This window comes from Diceros bicornis, chromosome X, assembly GCF_020826845.1.
Source record: "Diceros bicornis minor isolate mBicDic1 chromosome X, mDicBic1.mat.cur, whole genome shotgun sequence".
Taxonomy (NCBI): domain Eukaryota; kingdom Metazoa; phylum Chordata; class Mammalia; order Perissodactyla; family Rhinocerotidae; genus Diceros; species Diceros bicornis.
Window position 1 is genome coordinate 42,376,239 of NC_080781.1, and position 21,074 is coordinate 42,397,312.

At 58.1% G+C, this 21,074-nt stretch overlaps 3 protein-coding genes across 6 annotated transcripts; 2 read left to right on the top strand and 1 right to left on the bottom strand.

The window, feature by feature from the left end:
- Positions 1-265: 265 nt before the first annotated feature.
- On the top strand, positions 266-4,054 carry MAGIX (MAGI family member, X-linked). 2 transcript variants are annotated; one of them, XM_058535854.1, is made up of 6 exons: positions 266-379; positions 1,189-1,335; positions 2,069-2,151; positions 2,228-2,464; positions 2,575-2,746; positions 3,512-4,054. In XM_058535854.1, the coding sequence occupies exons 1-6, from the start codon at positions 331-333 to the stop codon at positions 3,817-3,819; spliced, it is 996 nt and encodes a 331-aa protein (XP_058391837.1). In that variant the 5' UTR covers positions 266-330; the 3' UTR covers positions 3,820-4,054. The 2 variants fall into 2 exon arrangements, with proteins under 2 accessions (XP_058391837.1, XP_058391838.1); XM_058535855.1 differs by lacking the exon at positions 1,189-1,335.
- A 3,089-nt stretch (positions 4,055-7,143) lies between these two features.
- Positions 7,144-10,276, top strand: PLP2 (proteolipid protein 2). The gene is made up of 5 exons (XM_058535856.1): positions 7,144-7,366; positions 8,683-8,835; positions 8,941-9,036; positions 9,566-9,656; positions 9,860-10,276. The coding sequence occupies exons 1-5, from the start codon at positions 7,271-7,273 to the stop codon at positions 9,880-9,882; spliced, it is 459 nt and encodes a 152-aa protein (XP_058391839.1). The 5' UTR covers positions 7,144-7,270; the 3' UTR covers positions 9,883-10,276.
- Positions 10,277-10,386: 110 nt separating this feature from the next.
- Positions 10,387-19,146, bottom strand: PRICKLE3 (prickle planar cell polarity protein 3). Of its 3 annotated transcripts, XM_058535853.1 has the most exons (9): positions 19,032-19,146; positions 17,743-17,828; positions 16,643-16,826; positions 14,617-14,730; positions 14,160-14,297; positions 13,132-13,335; positions 12,855-13,041; positions 11,739-12,038; positions 10,387-11,110 (listed from the first exon to the last, which is right to left on the bottom strand). In XM_058535853.1, the coding sequence occupies exons 1-9, from the start codon at positions 19,071-19,073 to the stop codon at positions 10,527-10,529; spliced, it is 1,839 nt and encodes a 612-aa protein (XP_058391836.1). In that variant the 5' UTR covers positions 19,074-19,146; the 3' UTR covers positions 10,387-10,526. The 3 variants fall into 3 exon arrangements, with proteins under 3 accessions (XP_058391836.1, XP_058391834.1, XP_058391835.1); XM_058535851.1 differs by lacking the exon at positions 14,160-14,297 and having other exon boundaries at positions 19,032-19,124; XM_058535852.1 differs by lacking the exon at positions 11,739-12,038 and having other exon boundaries at positions 19,032-19,121.
- Between the last annotated feature and the right edge of the window lie 1,928 nt (positions 19,147-21,074).

A 21,074-nucleotide genomic window follows, 5' to 3' on the forward strand; every position in this document is an offset into this window, starting at 1 on the left:
CAAATGGGGCCCTTAACTTCGCTGGGCCTCGACTTCCCCTTCTCACACGCGGAGTAACAGCATTCCCTGGGCGGCAAGAGGGGCCCAGCCCAGGGTCCTGGGATAAGAGAGGCGGCGCCTGAGGCAGAGCCAGATCAAGCGCTCGCGCCGGCTCGCGCAGCCAGGCCTCCTTGCCGGCCGCCAGGTAGGTCACCGCGTGGGTCGGGGCGCCAGGCACGGGACCGGCTGGTCTCAGCCGCGTCCAGGCCCGGGCGGGCCGCCAGGTGAGCGCGCCCCGGTGCTCAAAACGCGTCGCTGGAGGCCGTGCGTCCACCCGACGGACTACAGGTCATGGAGCCGCGCGCGGGGAGCGCCACGGACCCTAGCGGGAGCAGAGGAGGTACGCGATGCAGGGAGTGGGCGCGTCCCCTGCCCCCATCGCCCCGCCTGCCTGCTGCTCACCTTTTCCTCCCGACAGGTAGTAAACAAGGCAGCCTTGGCGCCCAAGCAGCGGCGGCAGCGGGCAGGGGCCCAGCGACTGCGGCTGGGCTCGAGGTTCCCTCCCTGCACCCGCACCTGCACCGGCACCCGCGCCGCGGGGCCACGCACCAGATCCCGGGGCTCTCAGGAGTTTCCCGGGAGATGTGCCGGAGGGGTCTGCCCGGGGTCACTGGAGGACACCTGGGCACTCAGGGGCTGTGGTGAATTGTGGGGGGCTAGGTGGGGGCCTCTGGGGATATGTGGAGGGGCAATCTGAGGCTATGTGGGCCATCAGGGTTGCCTAGGACATCTGGAGGGGGAACCGGAGGTCCCGGGGCCACCGGGGGGCAGACTGTGTTCTGTTGGGACGTCCGGGGGAATCGGGGTCCCTCTGGATATTGTGGGGGAAGAGTTTGGAATCTGGGGTTGTGAGGGTCCAGTCGGAGACCTCCAGAGATATCCACAGGGTGTTTGGAGGTGTCCAGGAACATTGCGGTCACAGACCTATCTCCAGGGATACCGTGGGGGCAGGCGGGGTCCGCGGGCGTACTCGCGGTGGTCGGGGGTCGCGGGAGATGAGAGGGACATCGGCGACCTCCAGCACTATCAAGGGCGTGGTCAGGGGTCTCTGGGGATCTTGAGGGGCATTCTAGGTCTTCGGACGTCGGGGAGCGTGGGGGTTCGCCGAGGCTTGGGGTGGGCGCTGACCTGTTCTTTTCACCCGCGCAGGCCGCGGCGGTCCCCAGTCCGCGGGCCCTAGCGCCCGGCAGCTCCTGGCCCGGCTGGACGCGCGCCCCCTGGCGGCCCGAGCTGCGGCCGACGTGGCGGCGCTGGTGCGCAGGGCCGGCGCCACATTGCGCCTGCGCCCCAAGGAGGGTGCGTGGTGGGGGCGGGGCCTCTCAGGGGGCGGGGCCGGGGTGGAGCTGAGTTCTGAAATGGCGGGCCCGAGATTGTTAGTTACTGCCCTGGGTGGGGCCAATGGTGTGAGCTGGGAGGGCAGGGCTCGGAGGGTAATTCGAGGGGGCGGGGCCTTGGGGTTATCCTAGAATATTCCTCTAGGAGTTGACAGCGGCAGGGTTATTGCAGCAGGTGAACGTTGCAAGATTAGTTGCAAGTAAGGCTTCGAATGGCGTTTCTGAGGGGGCGGGGCCTGGAGAGTGCTGGGACGGGCACTTAGCTAAGGGGCGGGCCTGGAATGCTAGTCAAGGGGGTGGAGCCTATAAACTCATGGGGGCGGGGCCTAGATGTGAGGAATGTGTTGAGGTTTATGGGCTAATTAGGGGGCGGGTCCCAGAATGTTCAGGAGCCCAACCCCGGGAGTAGCGCCCTCCAGGATGGGCCTAAGGGTGTCGTTTGAGGGTCGAGGTCTGCGTGTTATTAGAGGGAGGTGGGAAGGTCTGGAGGGTTATTCAAATAGCCGGGCCCAGGATTATTAGTTAAGAAGGCGAATCAGGACAGTTATTCCTGTGGGTGGAGACTAGTTTAATAAGTGGGCGTGTCTGTGCATTTAGAGGCAAGGAAATGAGATGAGGCTAGAATGTTAACTCAGGGATCAGGTCCTAGGTGGTTTCCATTGATTCTCCTCCCACTGCCTCTTTCATTCCCCTAGTCGTTAGCGTGCAGGATTCTGCGGACATAGAGGTCACCGACAGTCGCCTGCCTAATGCCGCTTTCGTAGAACACCGGCCCCAGGTACCACTTTGTCCTCCTAATGGAGGCCCCTTGTCTTGAGACTGGCAGTGTATGTACACTTGTGTTCTTACTCCAGCATCGTCGGTCAGAAACCTTGGGTACACGTACCACGGCGTCCCAAGTGACCCAGGGTATGGCACGTCGTGCTTCGAAGCCGCCCCAGGCTTCTGGTCGGTTCTGTGTGGAACTGGTTTGTGGTCCCATGGGCTTTGGCTTCACATTAAGTGGAGGCCGAGATGCAGCCGGAGACGCTCCGCTGGCAGTGCGCGGGCTGCTGAAGGACGGGCCGGCAGAGCGCTGCGGTCGTTTGCAGGTGAGCCATAAGGCGCCACTCCATTCGATGGTGCTAGCCTGGTCCTTGCCCTTTGTCGGGGTGCTCTTCATCTGCCCTTCCTCCAGCACCTCTGCCTTCCACTCTTGCAGGCTGGTGACCTCGTGCTCTACATCAACGGAGAGTCAACTCAGGGCCTCACCCATGCCCAGGTCGTGGAGCGGATTCGCGCAGGCGGACCCCGGCTCCGTCTGGTGCTAACCAGCCCTCTTGAGACCCACCCCGGCAAACTTGAGGGGGTGGGAGGGCCCCAGAAAGGCGATGGTGGGTTTCTTAGGGAAGAGGTGTCAGGGATCTGTGAAGGGAAGGAGAGAGTGGCAGAGTGGAGAGGCTGGGGTCCTGGGTGGGAAGGGTTTGGTGGTCTCAGTGGGGAGGGTCGGTGGTTGATGTCTGTGAAGTGTCATGGTAGTCTCCAAAACCGCGGGGGGGGCGGAGGGGGGAGCTGGGCAGGGAGTAGGGTGTCAGGATAGGTATAAAGGTGGACTTCTGAGGGGAGACTTTCTAGGTACTGGGCCAGGAGAGGAGGGAAGGGGTCTGGGGTAAAAGCGGGTGTTCAGAAGGAAGAGTCATAGTCCTCGGATGGGAAGGCAGAGTGGGTCCCAGCGGGGAGGAGATGGGATGGGGATCTAGAGGGTAGGGGGTCTCATTCTGAAAGAGGAGGGGTCCATAAGGGAAAAAGTCGGGGTCGAGGGAGGTGGGTTGAGCAAGGGGAGAGTCTGAGGTCCTAGATGGGAGGGATTTGGCATCTCGAGGTCAAGGTCAGGGTTTGATTTCCTTTGGAGATTGTGGGAAATGCTTTCTGAGGGGTGTGTTCTGGATCCAGTAGGGGAGGGGTCTTGGGAAAGGAGGTGTCAGGGGTCTTAAGGAGTGGTGGTGGTTCCTCAAGGGCGTGTCCAGGCCTTGAAGGGAGATTTCTCTAAGGAGCAGGATCCCTGCCTTTGCAGTCTCCCAGCCACCCTGGGCCAAGGGGCCCCGCTCTCTGTTCCCCACCCTATCACCCAATCTAACCCGCAGTCTTGCCATCCCCAGATCGCAGCCCAGATTCTGGGGGACCAAAGGTGATGAAGTCTCGCAGCGCCAGCCCCTCCCTACTTCAGCACCCTCGATCCCATAAGACGCCCCAAACCCGGGGCAGCCCAGAGCCTAGCCCAGAGCGAGCGGCCGACAGCCCCGCGGTTCCTCCTCCTGAGCGCCGCACGGAGGACCCTCACGACCGAACTCCGGGTTCCCCGGGACCCTGGCTGGTGCCCAGCGAGGAACGGCTCTCGCGTGCCCTAGGGGTCCCGGGGGCCGCGCAGCTCGCCCTGGAGATGGCAGCCGGCAGGCGGAGGCACTGAGCATGCATCGGGCGGCTTGGTGCTTACTTGGTACTGCCCAACCTGGATCTGGCGTGCTCCGCCGGCCGCGCACTAGCGTGGCGGGGAGAGCTTCCACTTGGTCTTGTTCCCCCTCCTGCTGCGCAGTCGACCAGCCCGTGCTCCCCTCGCGGCGTCAGTGGCACAGCCCTCCCGGACGGGCCAGCCCTGCGCTTCTTGTTTCGGGCGGGGGAGGTAATAAAATGGTTTGATCCAGTCTTGACTTTCCAGGGGCTTCTGGCCCGGTGAGGCTCCCGAGTCCACCTGGTAAAGAGGGTGTGGGTCGATCTGGTTTCTTCTTGCAACCATTGACAAGCTTACTTCGTGTTATTTCTTTCATGCCTCTAGAGGGGTCCTTGCTTCTGCCGGCCTCAGCCCAGCGTGCTTTCTCCCCATTCCGTTTCTCTTAGCAAACTTCTGCTTCTCTCCCCATGCATTCATTTCACTTGTTGGGAGGTGTTCAGGGCTCACAGATAATTATTGCGCGTGGCGTGTGAAATGTAGAGGTGGGCCTGTGATGGCGGGAGTGCACCAGTATACAAAGAGCCCTGGCCCGGAATCGTCCAGACACTCAGCTGATGGCCGGATAACAAGGCTAGAGCCACGGCGGGCGGCTTCCTTCGCCAGGAGCCTGCAGTCTCTCACTTCTGGTCTGGTTGGCCAGCTTTCTCTGGCACGTAGACTGCCACCCTCAGGGCATGGGCTGGGGCCCTGGAGCCCCCTTTAGGGCGGAGCCAGGAAGGTGTGAGTCAGCTGGCCGGGCTAAAAAAGGCTATTACAACCTTTGGGCCGCACCCCCCTCTTCCATAGATGGTGACAAACTGCAGCCGGGCTTGTGTGCACACGCCACATGCTGGGCGTTCCCAGTCGTGGGAGAGGCCCGAGTTTCCTCCATCCTGGGAACAGAGCTCAAAGCCGGGGCTTATATGGCCAGTGGGACTCCAGCTGGGGTAGCCCCGAAGCAGGCACTGGCCAAGGCCAGAAATGTCCAGTCACCTCTGCTGTCACCACATCGTGAACACTTGTCCCCATACACCCAACGAAGGAAGCTGTGGTCAGGCCAGAATGGGCAACTCTTACCCCTACAGGGAGGGGCCGGGGACAGGTTAGAGAAATTAAAAGACTGGAGTGTGAGTGTCCAGGGTGGCTGTTGGGGAGCAGAGAGGGACTGCAAAACCAGGCTGGGAGTTAGGGTATGAAGAGGTGAAGAGGTGAACCCTTGAAGGGTTAGCACTGTAGACGTTGTGGGGGAGGGCGCTGGAGCTTCTAGCTGCCCCTGACTCAGACCCTGGTGGAGGTGTGGCCCCACGGAAGTCAGGAAAGGGCTCCAGAGCCCTAGTACTATAAACACAGTCACACCTGGGAGACTAATATTAGTAACCCCAGCCACCATTTACTTAGCCTTATCCCTGCTACTGGCTCTACTTGCAGTGTCTATTTTCATCTGGTTACACATCTACTCAATAATCCTGATATGTCCATTTTAAACAGAGGAGGGAAGTGAGGCTCAGAGAGTATAAGTAGCTTGAGGGAGGGAGTTTGAAACAAGATTTAATCAAGGCTCAATTCCCAAACCTGTCCCCTTAATCTCACCTGCATTTGACAAGTATTAATTGAGCCCCAACTGTTTACCTTGCACTGTGATAGGCAGTGGGGAGATGCTGGGGGAAGGAACAAAGATTTCTATCCTTGTGTAGCTGATGTGTGTGTGGGGGTAGACAGATGTCAGAAAATACAAGAAAATGCATAAATAAAAGATAATTTCAGAGGTGAGAGTTATGAAGATAGCAAAAGGAGGTTATGTTAGGGGAGGTAATGATGGTGGGCTGCTGGCCTCTTTGAAGACATAACATTTGAGCTGATACCCGAATGATCAGAAGCCAGATGTATGAAGAGCTGGGGGAAGGGCATTGACAGCAGTGGGAACAGCAAGTGCAAAGGCCCTGATGCAGGGCAGAGTTTATTTTGTTCTAGAAACTCAGGCATGTCCTCATGCCTCATTTCCACCTTTCCAGAGGTGGAAAGCACACACAGCACTGGGAAAAATATGTTTCATCTCTTCCACTATCCAATTACTCTTTTGGCAACCTGGGATGGAAGAGGGGAGCAGCTTCCTTGGTTTGGAGGGGCTCTGGGTTGCGGGGGTAGCAGGCAGGCCCTTGGCTTGAAACATCCTGGCCTTCCAGCCATGACTCGCCCCTCCTCAAATGAGATGAGAATAAAACCAACATCCAGTCTGGAAAGCATGCCCCTCAGCACATCTCGGGGGAGATTCTGATTCCCGTGACCAGGTGCATATCTCAGATGCAGAAATCAAGGCTGAGTTAGAAGTTGCTTGTTCAGGATAACACACTCTTCAAATGTTGTTGGCCTTGTCACCCAGCCTGGCCCCTCAGGAGCCTTCCCCTCATTTTGCCAAGCTCCCAGCAATCAATAAACCTGTGCTTCTTCCCCATTCTTCATCTAGGGTTGGGCTCACAGCCCCTCTCCTTAGAACCAGGAAATGGAGGCCCAGCACTTAAGACTGGGACTTCCTCAGGATTGCAGACCCTGGGCTCTGATTCTCTTAATAATGTTCACCCGCATTTACAATGAGCAGATTGATGCTCACCGGGCCCTGTTCTCTCTCAGCCTGTGCACCGGCATCGTCTCGTTTCCATCACCGCTAGGAGGTTTATTCCACAGTCCACGATCTTTTATCCAAAATTCTGAAGTCCAAAAAGCTCTGGAAACCAACAGTTTTCCCACACATTGGGCATCATATGGTTCCAAAACATGACCTGACTTAACCAGGAGCAATTTTCAGTCCTGGCTTATCCCACTTACTGTGAACATCCACATCTTTCCTTGAGGAAGTATTAAGGTGTTTTTTTTTTTTAAATGGGGCAGCCTCAGACCCTGCTGAGGGTAAGTAATGCACGGTATAGGAACCGGGAAAACTTTCTAAAATTCAAAATATTCCAAATTCTGGAAACATTCCTGGGTTTAACCATGGCCTCAGCCGCCGTTTTTACAGCTAAGGAAACTGAGTCACTCTCTCCCAAAGCGAGATCTCCGCGGTTCTGAGTTGAGGCAGCCCTGGGAGTATTTGTATTCTAAAAGTGCGAAGGGTCTCGCCATTACCGCGCATGGGTACTCCGAACTGCCAAGCCTCAAAGGCTGGCGCCCCGGGAGATGGGGCGCCCCGGGGGCCGTGCGCCGGGAGGGGAATATCCTTGGCGGGCGGGGCGAGGGGGCTTCCGGGGCGGCAGACACCTGGTCCGGCCCCCTCCGGCCCCGCCCGCTTCTGCTTGGTGCGGTGATTCACTCCCTCCTTCGCCCCGGGGCCACCTTCCCGGCCAGACGGCGGGCAAGACGATTGGGTGTGCAGCGTCCTCGAACCCGTGAGCAAGCAAGCAGATCCTCCGAGCTCCTAGGGACTCCGGCCCACGCCATGGCGGATTCCGAGCGCCTCTCGGCCCCCGGCTGCTGGGCAGCCTGCACCAACTTCTGGTGCACCCGAAAAGGAATTATCCTGTTTGCTGAAATCGTGAGCGTCCCGGGACAGGCGGGTGGCCAAAGGCGGGGTGGGGTGGCTGGACCACGCAGAGCCGGGAGGGCCCAGGTGAGGTAGGCGCGTGGCCGGGGGCGCTCAGCAGTGGGGCGCAGGTGGGTGGGTTAGTGGCGGAGGCCAGAAACCAGGGGCGCAGGGCGAGTCAGTCGGGTTTGGAGAAGGTGGTCGGGAGCTGCTGGCCCACGGGGTGAGGCAAGAGGCCCATAGAGCATATGGGGGGGCCCCATGGAAGGAGACTGCGTGGACTCATCTGTGGACTCATCAGAGGGGTCCCAAGGGGCTGGGAGGTGGGAGCCTTCCGTGGCAGGGCGTGGCGCGGCCTGGGCACTGGCGGGCGGGCTGGCAGCGCGCCCAGGGGCGGGGCCTCTTGGGGTGGGGCCCTGCGCGCTTGTCCCGCGGGGTAGGGTGCCCCGCCCTCCGCCAGTTCTTCCTCGCCCTTCGGTGGTAGGGCGGGAGGTCCTTAAGCTGTCCTGGCCGCTCGGCAGCCTCGAATTCTCGCCCTCCTCAAAGTGGGCGCCGCCTTTGAGTCACTTGTAAAAGGGGTGCGGCGCCTTTAACCGAGCCCTGTCCCTCCAGTGTCGCTCTCACCGCTTCCCAAAGGGGTTGCCGGGGGAACCGCACGTCCCGCCCCGTGAAGGCCATGCAGCTGGCCCCAGCAGTGCTCGCAAAACACCTGGCAGCGCCACCCCTCTCAGGCCACCCCTGTCTTAGAAGGGAAAAGGGGGGAAACTGAGGCACCCAACTCTACCCCTCACTAGCTGAGTGACTGTGGGAAAGTCACTTAACCTCTCTGTGCCTCACTTTTCTCATCTATAAAATAAAGATACTAGGGGCCCCCTGGCATAGCGGTTAAGTGCACCCACTCTGCTGCTGGCGGCCCGGGATTCAGATCCCGGGCGCCCACGACACACCGCTTGTCAGGCCATGCTGTGGTGGCATCCCATATAAAGTGGAGGAAGATCCGCGTGGATGTTAGCTCAGAGCCAGTCTTCCTCAGCAAAAAGAGGAGGCTTGGCATGGATGTTAGCTCAGGGCTGATCTTCCTCACACACACAAAAATAATAAAATAAAGATACTAGTAATAGTATCCAGCTCATGAGGTTGTCGTGATGATTAAGTGAATTAATTCTTGTACAGCTCTTAAAACAATATTTCGAACACAGTGAGCACACAATAAGTGTTTAGCTATTGTCATTTTCCTAGTCCTGGTAGGCATCTGAGACTCCCAACTTAAACCAATCCCCTCAGCCATGGGAGCTGATCGAGGCCCCTTTCCCGTGTTATCCTTCCAGGTGTTGTGCCTCGTGATTCTGATCTGCTTCAGTGCCTCGACAGCAGCATTCTCCTCCCTGTCGGTGATCGAGATGATCCTTGCTGCTGTCTTCTTTGTCATCTACATGTGTGACCTGCACAACAAAATACAGATCATCAACTGGCCTTGGAGTGTGAGAAAGGGGCCGAAAATGGCGAGGCTAAGGAGGGGCCTGGGCAGTTGGGATTGTCTGGGGAACTCTGGATGCTGACTTTCCTCTTCTCCCTACCCCTCCCAGGATTTCTTCCGAACCCTCATAGCGGCCATCCTCTACCTGATCACCTCCATTGTCGTCCTTGCTGCGCCAGGAAGCCACTCCAAAACCGTCGGAGGGGTAAAGGCCGTGGAGGCAGCTCCAAAGCATAGAGGGGTTTGAGGATCCAGGGGTCATTTCTGCCTCTGGCAGAAAGTGTGTGACCAACAGCCGGCCACACTTGTTCTCAGAGCCTGAAGGAAAGTCTGGCCCAGGCGCTGGTTTTCCTCCCGAGATCATCATTTGCTGTAAAGGGCCATCCCATGTCTGAAACAGGGACCTCTGTGGGAAGCACAAAGAGGCGGCCCCTTTGTCAACACACTAGACTACCATCTGCTAGAATCTGTCTCAAATGTACAGTATTAATGGTATCTCCTGTATGTGGGGCCACCGTGTGGCTGCCCTGTTTTAAGAGGTACTAGGAGGAGGGAGGCTGGGACAGAGTCCAGTCTCCTGGCCTTTCTCTCTGGCTCTCTGGCTTCCCGACCTGGGGCTTTAGTCACCATCCCTGCAGGGTGCAGTCACTGGAGGTGGTGGATACAAAGAGTTAAGAGACTGAGTAGGCTGACTAGCTTAATCCAACCCACTTCACTCCCATCTCCACCCCCAGGTACTGGGCCTAATCGCTGTGTGCCTCTTTAGCTATGATGCATATGTCACCTTCCCCTTGCGGCAGCAAAGACATTCAGCAGCCCCTACTGGTAAGTGTGTGTGTGTGTGTTTCAGCGGGGGGAGGGTGTTGAGGAGAGAAGAAAAGGGGTCTCCCAAGGGCATGAATGCCAACTCTGTCCCTTATTGGTACTTATGGCTTTAGTGGCAATAAATAACATAAGCTTCCGTATTCTTGTCTGTAGAATGGGCATATGGATCCAGCCAATGCTTTCTCTCTTTTCCTCACTTGCAGACCCTGCAGATGGCCCGGTGTAGGTGGACTCCCTTCATTGCTCTCTGCAACCTGCAACTAACACCTCTATCAAAATAACTCCTCCCACCCCTACAACACTCCCAGCCAGCTCCCAGCCCCCTATTGAGGTAAAAGTGCCTTTATTGGGAGAATCTGTCTCTCCGCTTGCCAATCAATCCTCCTGGGTGTGGCCACCTTGACTGGTGAGCCTAGGTCCCCCTTCCTTCTGCAGTATCCAAAAGGAGACACCAGTTCTGCCTGGACTATGCCCCCACCTAAGCCACAAAATGAGGGAGGAAGGCGCCTCAGATTTCAGACTCCAGGCCCCAGGTTGTGACCCACTCCAAATAACCTCCTCAGTGTTGGGGGTGGCTCTATGGAGGGATAAATAAATAATAAACAGATTGTTAGAACATATGATAATGAATAAATTAATCCTTTGATCAAATGTGGATAAATCTCAAACATTAGGAGGGGGCAAATTGGGGAGGTGGGGGAGCTGGAACAAAGAGGTAAAGAAGCCAGGCCTGTTTTACAACACATGTTAAATTACTTCAATAATACAAACAGACGAGGGAGAGAGGAAGGAGGGGATTTATGACTTAGGTTGGGGGGCATGTCATCATCCACACTGATTTGAGTGGAGTCCCCCAGGACTGCCTTGCCTTCAAGCCACGATGCAGTTCTTCTCTCTGGCCTGGCGAGGCATCCCTGGGCGCGAGTTCCTGAGGAGCTGTGGAGTCTGGAAGTTGGGGTTCTCAGTTGCAGTGTCCTGAGCAGGCACGGGCCTGCACAGGTGCGGGGGCAGCGGGATGCGTTCCCCTAGGAAGAAGCCGTCGTCCTCTGAGGACTCGGAGCTGGGGCTGGAGGGCGAGCTGGCACAGGATTCTGAGTCTGACCCGGATCCCAAGTCACACTGATGGTGGCGACATCTGCCAGAGTGGCGGCGGTGATGGTGGTGGTGGCGGTGGCGGCGATGGGTGGGGGCCTTGGGAGGGGGACTGCGCGGCCTGCGGCGCTGGGCTGGAGGTGCACTCAGGGTCCGCCGCGGGCCTCCCTCAGACACCAGGGGGTCTCGGAAGCTGACGCGCGGGGCGCTCTGGCGACCGAAGGCACCATCTTCCGGGAGCGGGTCCGGCTGGCCAGTGGGCCCCGGGGAGGGCTCGGGGACACTGCGGAGCCCCAGCTCCGGCATGGAGTGGCGGTGGGGGCCCCCTCTCAGAAAGTGGGCGGGCTCTTCGGGGCCTGCAGCTGGAAAGAGAGAGAGAGAGCGACTCCCTGTATCTGACCCCCCCACCCCCAACCAAGGGAGGCCTTGGAAGGGCCTTCTCCTCTCCCCTTTCCTCCATCAGGACCGGGAAAGTGGGAGCAGGGGTCAGAGACGGGCAGCGAGGTGGGGAATCCGGGGGATATGAGGCCTAGGGCAGGCTCTGAGTGAAGGCGAGAGGGAGGTTGGAACGCAGACGCAGCAGGACTGGATTGGCGTGTGGGTATGGCCAGGGAACGGGGACGTGGCTCCTGATGGAAGGGGCGTGGCATAGGCTGGAGCCGACAAGGTTTAGGATGGAATGGGGTTGGGGCCTGGGTGCAGAGGGTGGAGAGTCAAGGGTTTGGAGGAAAGGAGGAGGAACTTGGGCTCAAGCAGGGACAAGTTGAGGTAGAGGACGGGCCCTGTACAGAAGGGGGTGGAACCAGGTTTTATAAGGGGGTGTATTTTGGGCTGGAGACTAGGCCTGGAATGGTTTGGGGAAGAAGCCAGGGCTGAGGCGGGCGGGGCCCGGGATGCCGCAGGTGATGGGCCTGGGCGAGCCAAGGGGAGGGGCTAGGGCTGAGGCGGGAGGACACGGAGTGACTGGGCGTGGCTCGAGGGTTAGCTCACCAGGCGCTGGCTCGGTGCTGGTGCCTTTGGTGGCGGTCTCAGACGCCCCCTCCACAGCAGAGAAAGAGGCTGTGGAGGCTGCGAGTGGTGCGGAGACCGTGCCCGCGCTCCAGCTCCGGCGGCCAGGCCCCGGAGCCGTGGGCTCGGACCCCAGGCTGCAGGCTCGCGAGCAGAAGATTAGGCCCCTGCGCGGCAGGAAAGGGCGGCCCAGCAGGGCTCGCCCACAGCGACTACAGCAAAAGCAGCGGTCTGAGGCGTGCCAATGCTGGCCCTCATAAGCCATCTGGCCCTGGTCCAGGCCTGCGGGGACCGACACAAGGGGGAAAACTGAGGCAGTGCCCTCAGGCATATCTCCACTCCTCCTAAATGGGGCCCTTCTCGGAAAGAGGCAGGGAATCTGTGGCAGGGTACCCCAAGCTGCCTTCTCCTCCCACTTCTCCATAATGGGGCCCTTCTCTGGAGAAAGCAAGAAACCTCAAGTTTGGTCCTCACCCCAGGGTTCCTCATCCTTGTTCTCTCTTGGAAACTGGCTGGTAAATATCTCCTCCTCCCCCTCCCTTTGGTTCCCAGGGTACCCCCTCCCAGAGTAGGGGTGGGCATTGGACTCTAAGATGTGGGTCAGGCTTAGACATTAAGAGGTGTCTTCAGGTGGAAGGACAGTGTAAGGTGGACCTGAATAAAAGGCCTAGGTGGTGGGGGCAGGGCTTAGAATGCAGGGCGTGGCCTTGGCGGGAAAGGGTAGGGTGTGGCATAGAAGGTAGGAGTACCTAGCCTGAGGAGGAGAGTCTTAGAGAATAGGGCATAGCCTGGGGGAGTAGGGGCTAGGCTGAGAAGGTTGGAGGGTGGCCCTGGGGGGCTGAGAATTAGAGAGCACTCTGGAGGTGGGCCTAGATGTGTAGTGGTGCCTAGCGTTGTGTATGTGGGGTTTAGAAAGCATGGCATAATGGATATTGGTGATGGGACTTGCAGTGAAGGGTATAGGCATATGATGCTGGGGCTGGAATTAAAGTATAGGATATAACAGGGGATGAGGCTTGGAGAACAGGAGGAATCCTGGGGAGGGGGCTGTGGCCCAGCTCTCTATCCATCCCTCTGTCCAGTCCCATGTTCACCCACCGATGTGCTCCCCACAGCCATCACAGTACTCCGCGTGGCGGGCCTCATAGCAGGCGCAGCAGTGGGGGCGGCTCTGACGCATGACATAGCGCTGCCCTCCTAGCGAGGCTTCACACTCGAAGCAGCAGAAGTGACCCATGTGCCAGTGCCGGCCCTCGGCCTCCGTGCACTCAGGGGAGAAGATGATCTGGGGGGAGCAGGCCATCTGTGGCTGTCAGATGGGCCTGCCCCTGGCCCTGCCCGCCCTCCACTCCCACCCCCAGGCAGAGGCACAAACCTCATCACAGGCTTCGCAGCGCGGGCGCAGGCATTCAGCATGGTGGCGACCACAGTAGACCTTGCCAGCATGGTAGAAGTAGATGAGGTCCACCAGCAGCTCCCGGCATGTGGAGCACACAAAGCACTGTGGGTGCCAGCAGGCACCCAAGCCTGCGCGGCTGGCAAAGACTGCGATATCCCCACCTCCGATCTGCTTCCCACACTGCCAAATGACAGATAGACACCGTCACCATGACCGAGATGGTCTCATGGATGGGGGTCAGCCAAGGTGTGCGACACTTGGGCCTTCCCCATGGTGGAGCTTTGTGACTGACACCACCCACGGGGTAATGTTGAGACAGGCCCTGCCTACATGGGGGGGCATCTTAGAGACTGACCTTGCTCCTGGGGGAAACCATAGAGACAAGTCCTACTCATAGTGGGTGGCCTTAAAGGCAAGTCTTGCCCTTAAGGGGTTGGGGAACCCATAGAGACAGGCCAGGCCCGGTGGGGGACCATAGAGATAGTCTCCACCACCTGGACCTTAGCGACAGACCTCACCTAACAATAGGATCTAAGAACAGGCTCCACCCACCAGGGGTGGCCTTGGAGATGAATTCCACTCACACTGGGCTCTAGAGACAGGCCCTGCTACTGTGGGTCAGTTCTTAAGGACAAATCCCGACCACAAGAGGACCAGAGACACAGGTTACATCTCACGTCCACTGCGTAGAGGGGAGGAAACCATAGAGACGGTACACTAGGGCTTCCTTAGAGACAGATTGCACCCAACAGTGGGATCTGAGGGAGGCCCTGTCCACCTGGGGCCCTACAGACAAACCTTCCTGGCTAGGGAGACCTCAGAGATGGTCCCTACCTAACAGTGGGATGTGAAGACAAGACCCTGTCCACTAGAGAGGACACTAGAGAAAGACCCCTAGGTCTTAAGTGGCAGGCCTCATCTTCCCAGGGCCTGGAAGGTGGGCCCTGCACCCCAGGGCTTGGAGCAAAGGCATCGCTCACTTGCCGAGGCCCTCCATGGCTCACCTCCTCACAGATGGCCCCAGTGATGGTCACCGGGAAGATGCGCACGGTGCCACGCCCCAGATTCTCCCGCTTCCGCTGCTGGCTGAAGGCTCTGAGCTCTTTCTTCTCCTCCTCTTCCAGTGCTGTGCAGTACTGTGCCTGGGGTAGTAGGGGTCTTCCAGGCTCCTCCCCTAATGCCTGCCCCCTGACCCTCTTCCAAATTTCATCCATGCTCAAAAAGTTTACTTCTAGGCCTTTGTATAAATGGTGCTTCCTGCCTGAAATACCCACCCCTTACCTTGTCTCCCAAGGCCCAGCTGTGGTTTTGTGAAAGAATGTCCCCTGATTGCTCCTGCCTGTCTAGACCTTTCAGCTCACCTTTCCTCCTCTGCCCCTGCCCATTTATTTCCAGCTGCCCAGCATTTGCCCAGGCTGTGCCCCCTACCTGGCATGCCCTTCTTGTCTTCTTTCTCCTTACCTCACTGTCGTGTGGGGGCAGCTGGTGCAGCAGCTGCTTGATCCTGTATTTCTCCCCGGGACTGTTGACGTAGGGGACCTTGTCCTCTGGGAGGCAGCTGAAAAACTGGTATACCTGGGAGGACATGGGGGAGAGAAGAAAACAATGGAGACTAGGGGTGAGTTGGGATGGTGGGTCCCTATTTCTCTGAGAAGATTAAAGTCATCAGAAGGGAACTCCTACTGACTCCCTCCATCTCGCCTTCCTCCAGGCCGGATCACTTCCATCACCTCCCAGACATGCTTAGAGTCCCCTCATGTCTTGACCCCACTTTTCCCTCCAGCTGCTGCTCTACTTTTCTCCTTCCCTTTACAGCAAAATCCCTCAAAAGAGTTGTGTGCACTTGCTGTCTCCACTTCCTCTCCTTCTGTTTTCTCTAGACCCCACTTCAGTCAGGATTCCTCGCCCCTTCTGTCTCTGCCGCTCCTCCAAAGCTGTTCCTGTCACAGTCATCAGTGACGTCCACATTGTTCAAGTCATTGTTCAGGTCTCAGTCCTCATACAACTTGACCCATTAGTAGCACTGGACACAGCCGATCACTCCGTCTTCCTGGAAACACTGTTCCCTGGGTTTACTCCTACCTTATTGGCTGCTCCTTCTCTGTCCCTCTTTTGGTTCCTCCTCAACCAGTTGACACCTAAATGTGGGAGGGTCCTCAGGCTCAGTCCTTGGTCCTCCTGCCTCTGTCTACCTTCACTCCCTTGGGAATCGTATCCAACCTCATGTCTATAAATACCATCTCATGGCTAATGCCTCACAAATGCATACCTCCAGCCCTGTGACTTCTCCCTCAACTTCCAGGCAATGTGACCACTCAGACATCTAACAGGCATCTCAAACTCCAGATGGCCAAAACCAAACTTATGCTCTTAGCCCTCAAACTTGCTGCTGCCTTGGCCTGAGCCATATCAGTTAGTCCATCCATCCTTGGTGTCATCTTCGACTCCTCTCTCTCTCACACCCACAAGCAAATCCTCTCAGCTCTACTTTCAAAATATAACCAGAATCTGACCACCATTCACTACTTCCACTGCCAGCACTGTCATCAGCCCCCTGGACTATTGCAGTAGCCTCCTCTCACTGGTCCCCTGCTTCCACCCTCACTCCTGCAGTCCCGCCTACACTCAGCAATCAGAGGGATCCTGTTAAATCCTAAGAGAAATTGCATCCCTTTTCTGCTCACAACCCTCTTGAGGCTTCTCCCTCATTCAGAGTAGAAGTCAAAGTCCTCTCCATGGCCCCCTGCCACCTCTCTGACCTCACCTCCAACCACACTCCTCGTTGCTCACTCTGCTCCAGTGCACGGGTCTCCTCACTGTTCCTCCCATGCGCCAAGCACACTCAGGAACTTTGCATAACTATTCCCTTTGCCTGGATCGCTCTAACCTCGGATATCTGCATGGCTCACTCTTCACCTCCTTCAGGAAGCTCGAACATCAAATTCTCACAGAGGTTGAACAGGGCACCCTATTTACAGTTCAAACATCTCTCTCCACCCCGCCCCTGCTTTTTGATTCCATAGCCCTTACACCATCTGACATATTTTAACAGGTTTGCTTATTGGCTGTTGCTCCCTTTGGGAATCTAACCTCCACGTGGAAAGATATTTTCTTGTGTTTTGTTCACTGCTGTGTCCTCAGTGCCTAGAATAGTGTCTGACATGCAGTAGGTGCCCAAAAACTATGTGTTGACTGAATCAGTTGGTGGAGATGTGGTGAATGAAGTGCTGGGATAAGACCTGAGGTAAGGGGTACACTGGGAGTGGGGTGAACAGGCCCTGCGGTACCACCCAGTGATCACTCAGGGTTCCCTGTGAGTTACAGGGGGCTGACCACCCCTAGATCAGGGAGGGGTCAGAAAGACACATGCGATCTGACCATACACCCTAGCATTGCCCCAGAAATAGGTTCCCACCTGAGTGTGTGTGTGTGTTTGTGTGTGTGTGCACCCACTAGAGAGCAAGAGTGGGTTGTGGCCTCTGGTCACCTGCTCGGGCTTGAGACCAGGGGGCACCCAGGCATACTCCTCCGAGGCACAGCCTGAGTCATCGTCGGAGATAGAGTGGCGCTGGAAGTCTGAGATCAACCGACACATGATGCGTTCCAGGTCCACAGGCACCCCATGCACGGCATGCTCCTCCCTGGGGCATTTGCAGTGCTGGCAGATCTTTCTGGGGGGAGCAGGATGGAGGTCAATTACTAAGGGGTAGCCCACTGTGACCCCTTGACAGCCTTTGGAAGTCCAACTGAGGGGCAGGGACATGCAGATTATTACCACCAAAGGATTCTGAGCCAGGACAGGGCCCTAGGCCTGGGGGCGTGGCTGAGAGGAGGTGGGGCTGTGAGCTGGACGCCGTGGGGGGTGGGCGCTGGTTGTGAGGGGCTGAGAGGCCAGCTGAGGGCAGGGCTGTGAGGCAGGGGCAGAGGGCCTGGCTGGGCATGGGAGGTGAAGGGGTGGGGCTGTGGGGTCTCAAGGCCATCCCCTGACTTTCAGCTCTGGGACTTGGGTCAGACTCTCCCAGCAGCAGATCTGAGTAGGGCTCTGAGTCTAATATGGGAGTTATAAATCTAGGGGCTTCCTCTCAGGACTGGCTCTGGACGTTGTGGGGGAACTTTCCCTAGAGGCGGGCTCTAGCCTGTGCTGAGGCTCTGAACTTGTGGGCGGTTGGGCTCTGAGCCTGTAGGTAGGGCTCTGTCTGTGGTATTTTGTGGAACGTTTTGGGTACAGGGCTCTAGTAGGAGGACAGGACACTGGGTCTGGGAGAGGAGTTCTGAGCCCAAGAGGGGGGATGGAGGTCAGTAGGCGATGCTTAGAACCCAGGACGGAGGATCTCCATCCGGATGACACTCAGAGGCTTGGGGAGGACCCTTCCGGGGGTGGGGCTGTGTAGTGGGTGGAGCTCTCCTGGGAACAGGACAATTGGGAATGAGTCAGGGGGCGGGGCTCTGAATCCGAGCATGAGGCTCTTTCTGGAACTGAGCTCCCTGGGTAGACCAGGCTCAAGCCTAGGGGCGTGGCCTAAGCCTCTGGGGGTTCCCCTGAGGGCGGGGCCCTGACGAAGGCTAGGTCCTGGGATGGTCACCTACCTCCAGCCATGCAGCAGAAAGCCAGGGCACTGCTCCCTGCAGGAGTTGCAGGGCTGGCCGCGGTCTGGGTCCTCTGCCTCTGGAGGCTGTACAGGCAGGGGTAGACGCAGGACCGGGCGAGGCGTGGTGGAGAGGAGGAAGAAGTCAACGCCCACTTCTCCACTCCAAGGCCCGCGACCGCACGCTGGGGCCTGTCCCACCAGGGCAGCGCTGGGCAGGCTGAGACAGCGCCCGGAGTGCGGGGGAAGGGGACACAACTGAGGTAGAGGCGGGGCAGCTGAGGCCAACCTCCCTGTAAGCCCTCTTTTCAGGGAATTCCCCTCCCCAGGCCAGATGCGGACTCCCCCTACCCAGTCTCGACACCTCCCACCAGCTTCTGATTCCTCCAGGCCTCAGACACCTCCCCCAGAACACAGAGTACACTCTTCCTACCGAAGGGCAGAGTCCCTAATCTGGGGGTCTCTTCCCAGGCCTCATCTCGGGCCCTTCTCCACCCCAGGCCAGCAGCACACTAATTCCACAGGGTAGGAGTCTGAGACCTCATCCTTACTTGGGATCCCCACATGAACACTGCTGGTCTTTTCAGAAGCTCAAGAGCACCTCCCCCAAACCCTGGCTTCACTCTTTCATACCCAAGGAACTAGAGTCCCTGCTCGAGGATCTCAGGAGGCACCTGATCCATTCAGAAACCCTCACCCCAAGAAGCCTTGGCCCTTACCCTTCATATCCTAGGGCTATTCACTCCTTCTCTGGACCACCAAACCCAGACCCCACCTAGAGACCCTTTCCAAAGGAAGAGAGAGACTCTCCTGTCTAGGAAGTCAAAAGCTCCTTGGCTCAAGTGGAAGCCTGGAAGCCCTCTTCTCCCAAATCCCAATCCTTCGACCCTCAGGATTCAGGCACCCCAGGAGTGCAGGACCCCACTCCTCAGTCCACCTTCTGCCAAGGTACACGGGGAGGTCCCTTCCCTCAGAAGCTCACCGAGTCCCTGCTCAATCCAGGACCCAATCTTTTGGCCCTGAGAATCCCCTCCCATATTCACACGAGAAGGGAGCACACCAGGTCTCTGGAGTGCTGATTAGGGTGTGTGGAGAGGTGACTAGGGAGCATGGGCCACCAGAGCTCCACATTCCTTCATCGCCATGCTTCCAGCAGCCCCAGCTCCTCTGGTCTGGGAATCCTGGGGATGGGGATTCCCAAACACTCTGTGGAGCGCCTCCTCATAGCTATCCCTATCCCCTGCCGCCTCTCCTGGGCCTCAGTTTACCCCTGCCCTGAATCTCGCTCACCGCGCGCCCGGAGCGGCGCCTCCGGGACCCACGCGCGAACATGGCGCGCCCGGGCAGGGTCAAGCCGGGCCGGGTCAGACGAATGGAATCCTTGTCGCAGTCAGGCCACCGCGCGTCCGGCCGGGAGCTCTGTTCCGTAAACCTGACACCGGCGTGGGAGGAGCGCGCCCTGCAGGGCCCTCCCCCGGGCCTGTCGTCTCTCGGGGCCAAGGCGCCCCCTGCCTAAAGGTGAGGGGCACACAGCCCAGGAGCGCTGTATACGAAAGCTCCCCTGCCCTCCTGCCCTGGGCGGGAGCGGGGCCTCAGAAGGCACGGCCACCAAACTCCAAGGTACCAGATGACCTCTCACAGGACATTCTAGGACTTGAGCGTTCTGCACTGGAGGAGGGGGGCCTTGGAAGTGGCGACCCAACTGCCAGGGGTGGTGTGCTACAGTACTTGTATTGACGCTTCGTGTCGATTTATCTTGGATGTTTTTTTGGGGGAGGATTTAAAGCCACCTCTTGGCCCCCTCCCCACTGGTGATGTTCCAAGAGTCTCTTTCCCCTGGATGAATGCTGCAAGAATGGTCCCCAACTCCATCGCAGCCCCAGCTGGTGTTCCCTTGCCCGCCCCCATCAGAGAGCTAGATCTTACACCCCGTTCACGCCCCCGCTCCCATCCTCTTTCAGAACCAGGATTATTTGAGGTTTGTGGGGAGGAGGTTAAAGTCACTGGCCAGGTTCCGAGGTCCTCTTCCCCGCCCCCTCCCCCTTCCTTACAGGCCCTGCTGTCGTGCCTCCTAAATCCCGACAAATAGATCTTAAAGCCTTCCCTCCCCGGCTCTCATTTTTCTCTCTCCAGTTAGATATCTCTTTCCCTGAACTCGATCCCAGGGCTGGGATCTCTTCGCACTCTCAAGGCTTCGCTGTGCCTCGGGGCTGGGAGGAGGGGGTCCCCAGCCCGAAGTCAGAACTCGGGCGCCCGGCCGGGGTCTCTAATTTGACACGGCGGCGGCGGCGGTCAGCCAGGCCTTTCATCGTTAGTGCCGGGGACGCCCCCCCCCCCGCCCGATTACGCACATCTCTGTCACTTCCCGCCCCTCCTTGCCCCAGGGAGGAGCCAGGGAGGGGTTAAAGGGAAAGAATGAATGAACTAACGAGTCACCCTGGCGCCCCGCCTCCGGGCTTTGCAGACTGACGGGTCTTTCCCGGTTCTCCAGTTGGGGCGGAGATAAGGAAATGGAGACACAGCAGGGTCTGAAGAATACGAGGGAGGTGGGTAGAGGGAAGTCTCCCTGTGAAGTATGGGGGTCATATTCGAAGCCCTTGGGGGATTTGAGAATAGGGCTCCACTGGGGCTGGGAAGGGGCATGGCTAAGGGACCAGAATTAGAACTGAACCCTAGAAAGACTGGGCATCGGTGGCCAGTAGTGGGGCAATGGTCAGGGCTACTCAGAGAGCGACTTGGAATGATCAGCAGGTGAGGCTTCACAGAGGGTGCGTCTCGTCAAATTACTGTTTTGGGCCTAAAATGGTGGGGTGACATGAATAGCGTCCAGCAGGTCGGGGCGGAGCTTCCTCTCGCCTCTTCTCTCCCATCTCTCCCTTTGTCCCCCACAAAAAAGACACACTGAGAAGCCAGAGCCGGGTGGACTAGGTGGTTGAGGAGTTTATTTAGGGGAAGGGAATTAATCATATTTGTTCTTCCTCGGGGAGGGGGTCTACAAACAATACCGAAGGGCGCGGGAAAGGGAGGGGGAGTCTGGAGGGGAGGGGGAGGGGCCACAGCCAGACAAAATGGCAACACACGATCACAGGCACTACTGACGTCACAGACACAGCAGAGGGTGCAGGATAGGGGCTCCAGACCGGGCCTCCAACCACTCCGGGACGGGTCGGGGTGTGAAGGGAGGGAGGAGGCAGGGGAAGGGAGGGAGAGAGGGTTGGTGGGTCCCACAGATCCCTTGGCTCTGTCTTCTTATTACCTAGTTGTCCCGCCGCGGGGGTGAGCAAGGGTTTGTTGTGGGTAGTGAATCTCACCCCTTACCCTCCAAGCCATACC

Bases quoted from the DNA above. Each gene is read 5' to 3' on its own strand.
- PRICKLE3 (XM_058535853.1), bottom strand. From the start codon at position 19,073: ATGTTCGCGCGTGGGTCCCGGAGGCGCCGCTCCGGGCGCGCG. The intron at 13,336-14,159 runs GTGAGCCATGGA...GTCATTTGGCAG, and splicing joins CTGGGGCCATCTGTGAGGAG to TGTGGGAAGCAGATCGGAGG. The intron at 11,111-11,738 runs GTGAGCTAACCC...CTCTCTTTCCAG, and splicing joins CAGCACCGAGCCAGCGCCTG to CTGCAGGCCCCGAAGAGCCC.
- MAGIX (XM_058535854.1), top strand. From the start codon at position 331: ATGGAGCCGCGCGCGGGGAGCGCCACGGACCCTAGCGGGAGCAGAGGA. The intron at 1,336-2,068 runs GTGCGTGGTGGG...TCATTCCCCTAG, and splicing joins GCGCCTGCGCCCCAAGGAGG to TCGTTAGCGTGCAGGATTCT. The intron at 2,465-2,574 runs GTGAGCCATAAG...CCACTCTTGCAG, and splicing joins AGCGCTGCGGTCGTTTGCAG to GCTGGTGACCTCGTGCTCTA.
- PLP2 (XM_058535856.1), top strand. From the start codon at position 7,271: ATGGCGGATTCCGAGCGCCTCTCGGCCCCCGGCTGCTGGGCAGCCTGC. The intron at 7,367-8,682 runs GTGAGCGTCCCG...TTATCCTTCCAG, and splicing joins TTATCCTGTTTGCTGAAATC to GTGTTGTGCCTCGTGATTCT. The intron at 9,657-9,859 runs GTAAGTGTGTGT...CCTCACTTGCAG, and splicing joins ACATTCAGCAGCCCCTACTG to ACCCTGCAGATGGCCCGGTG.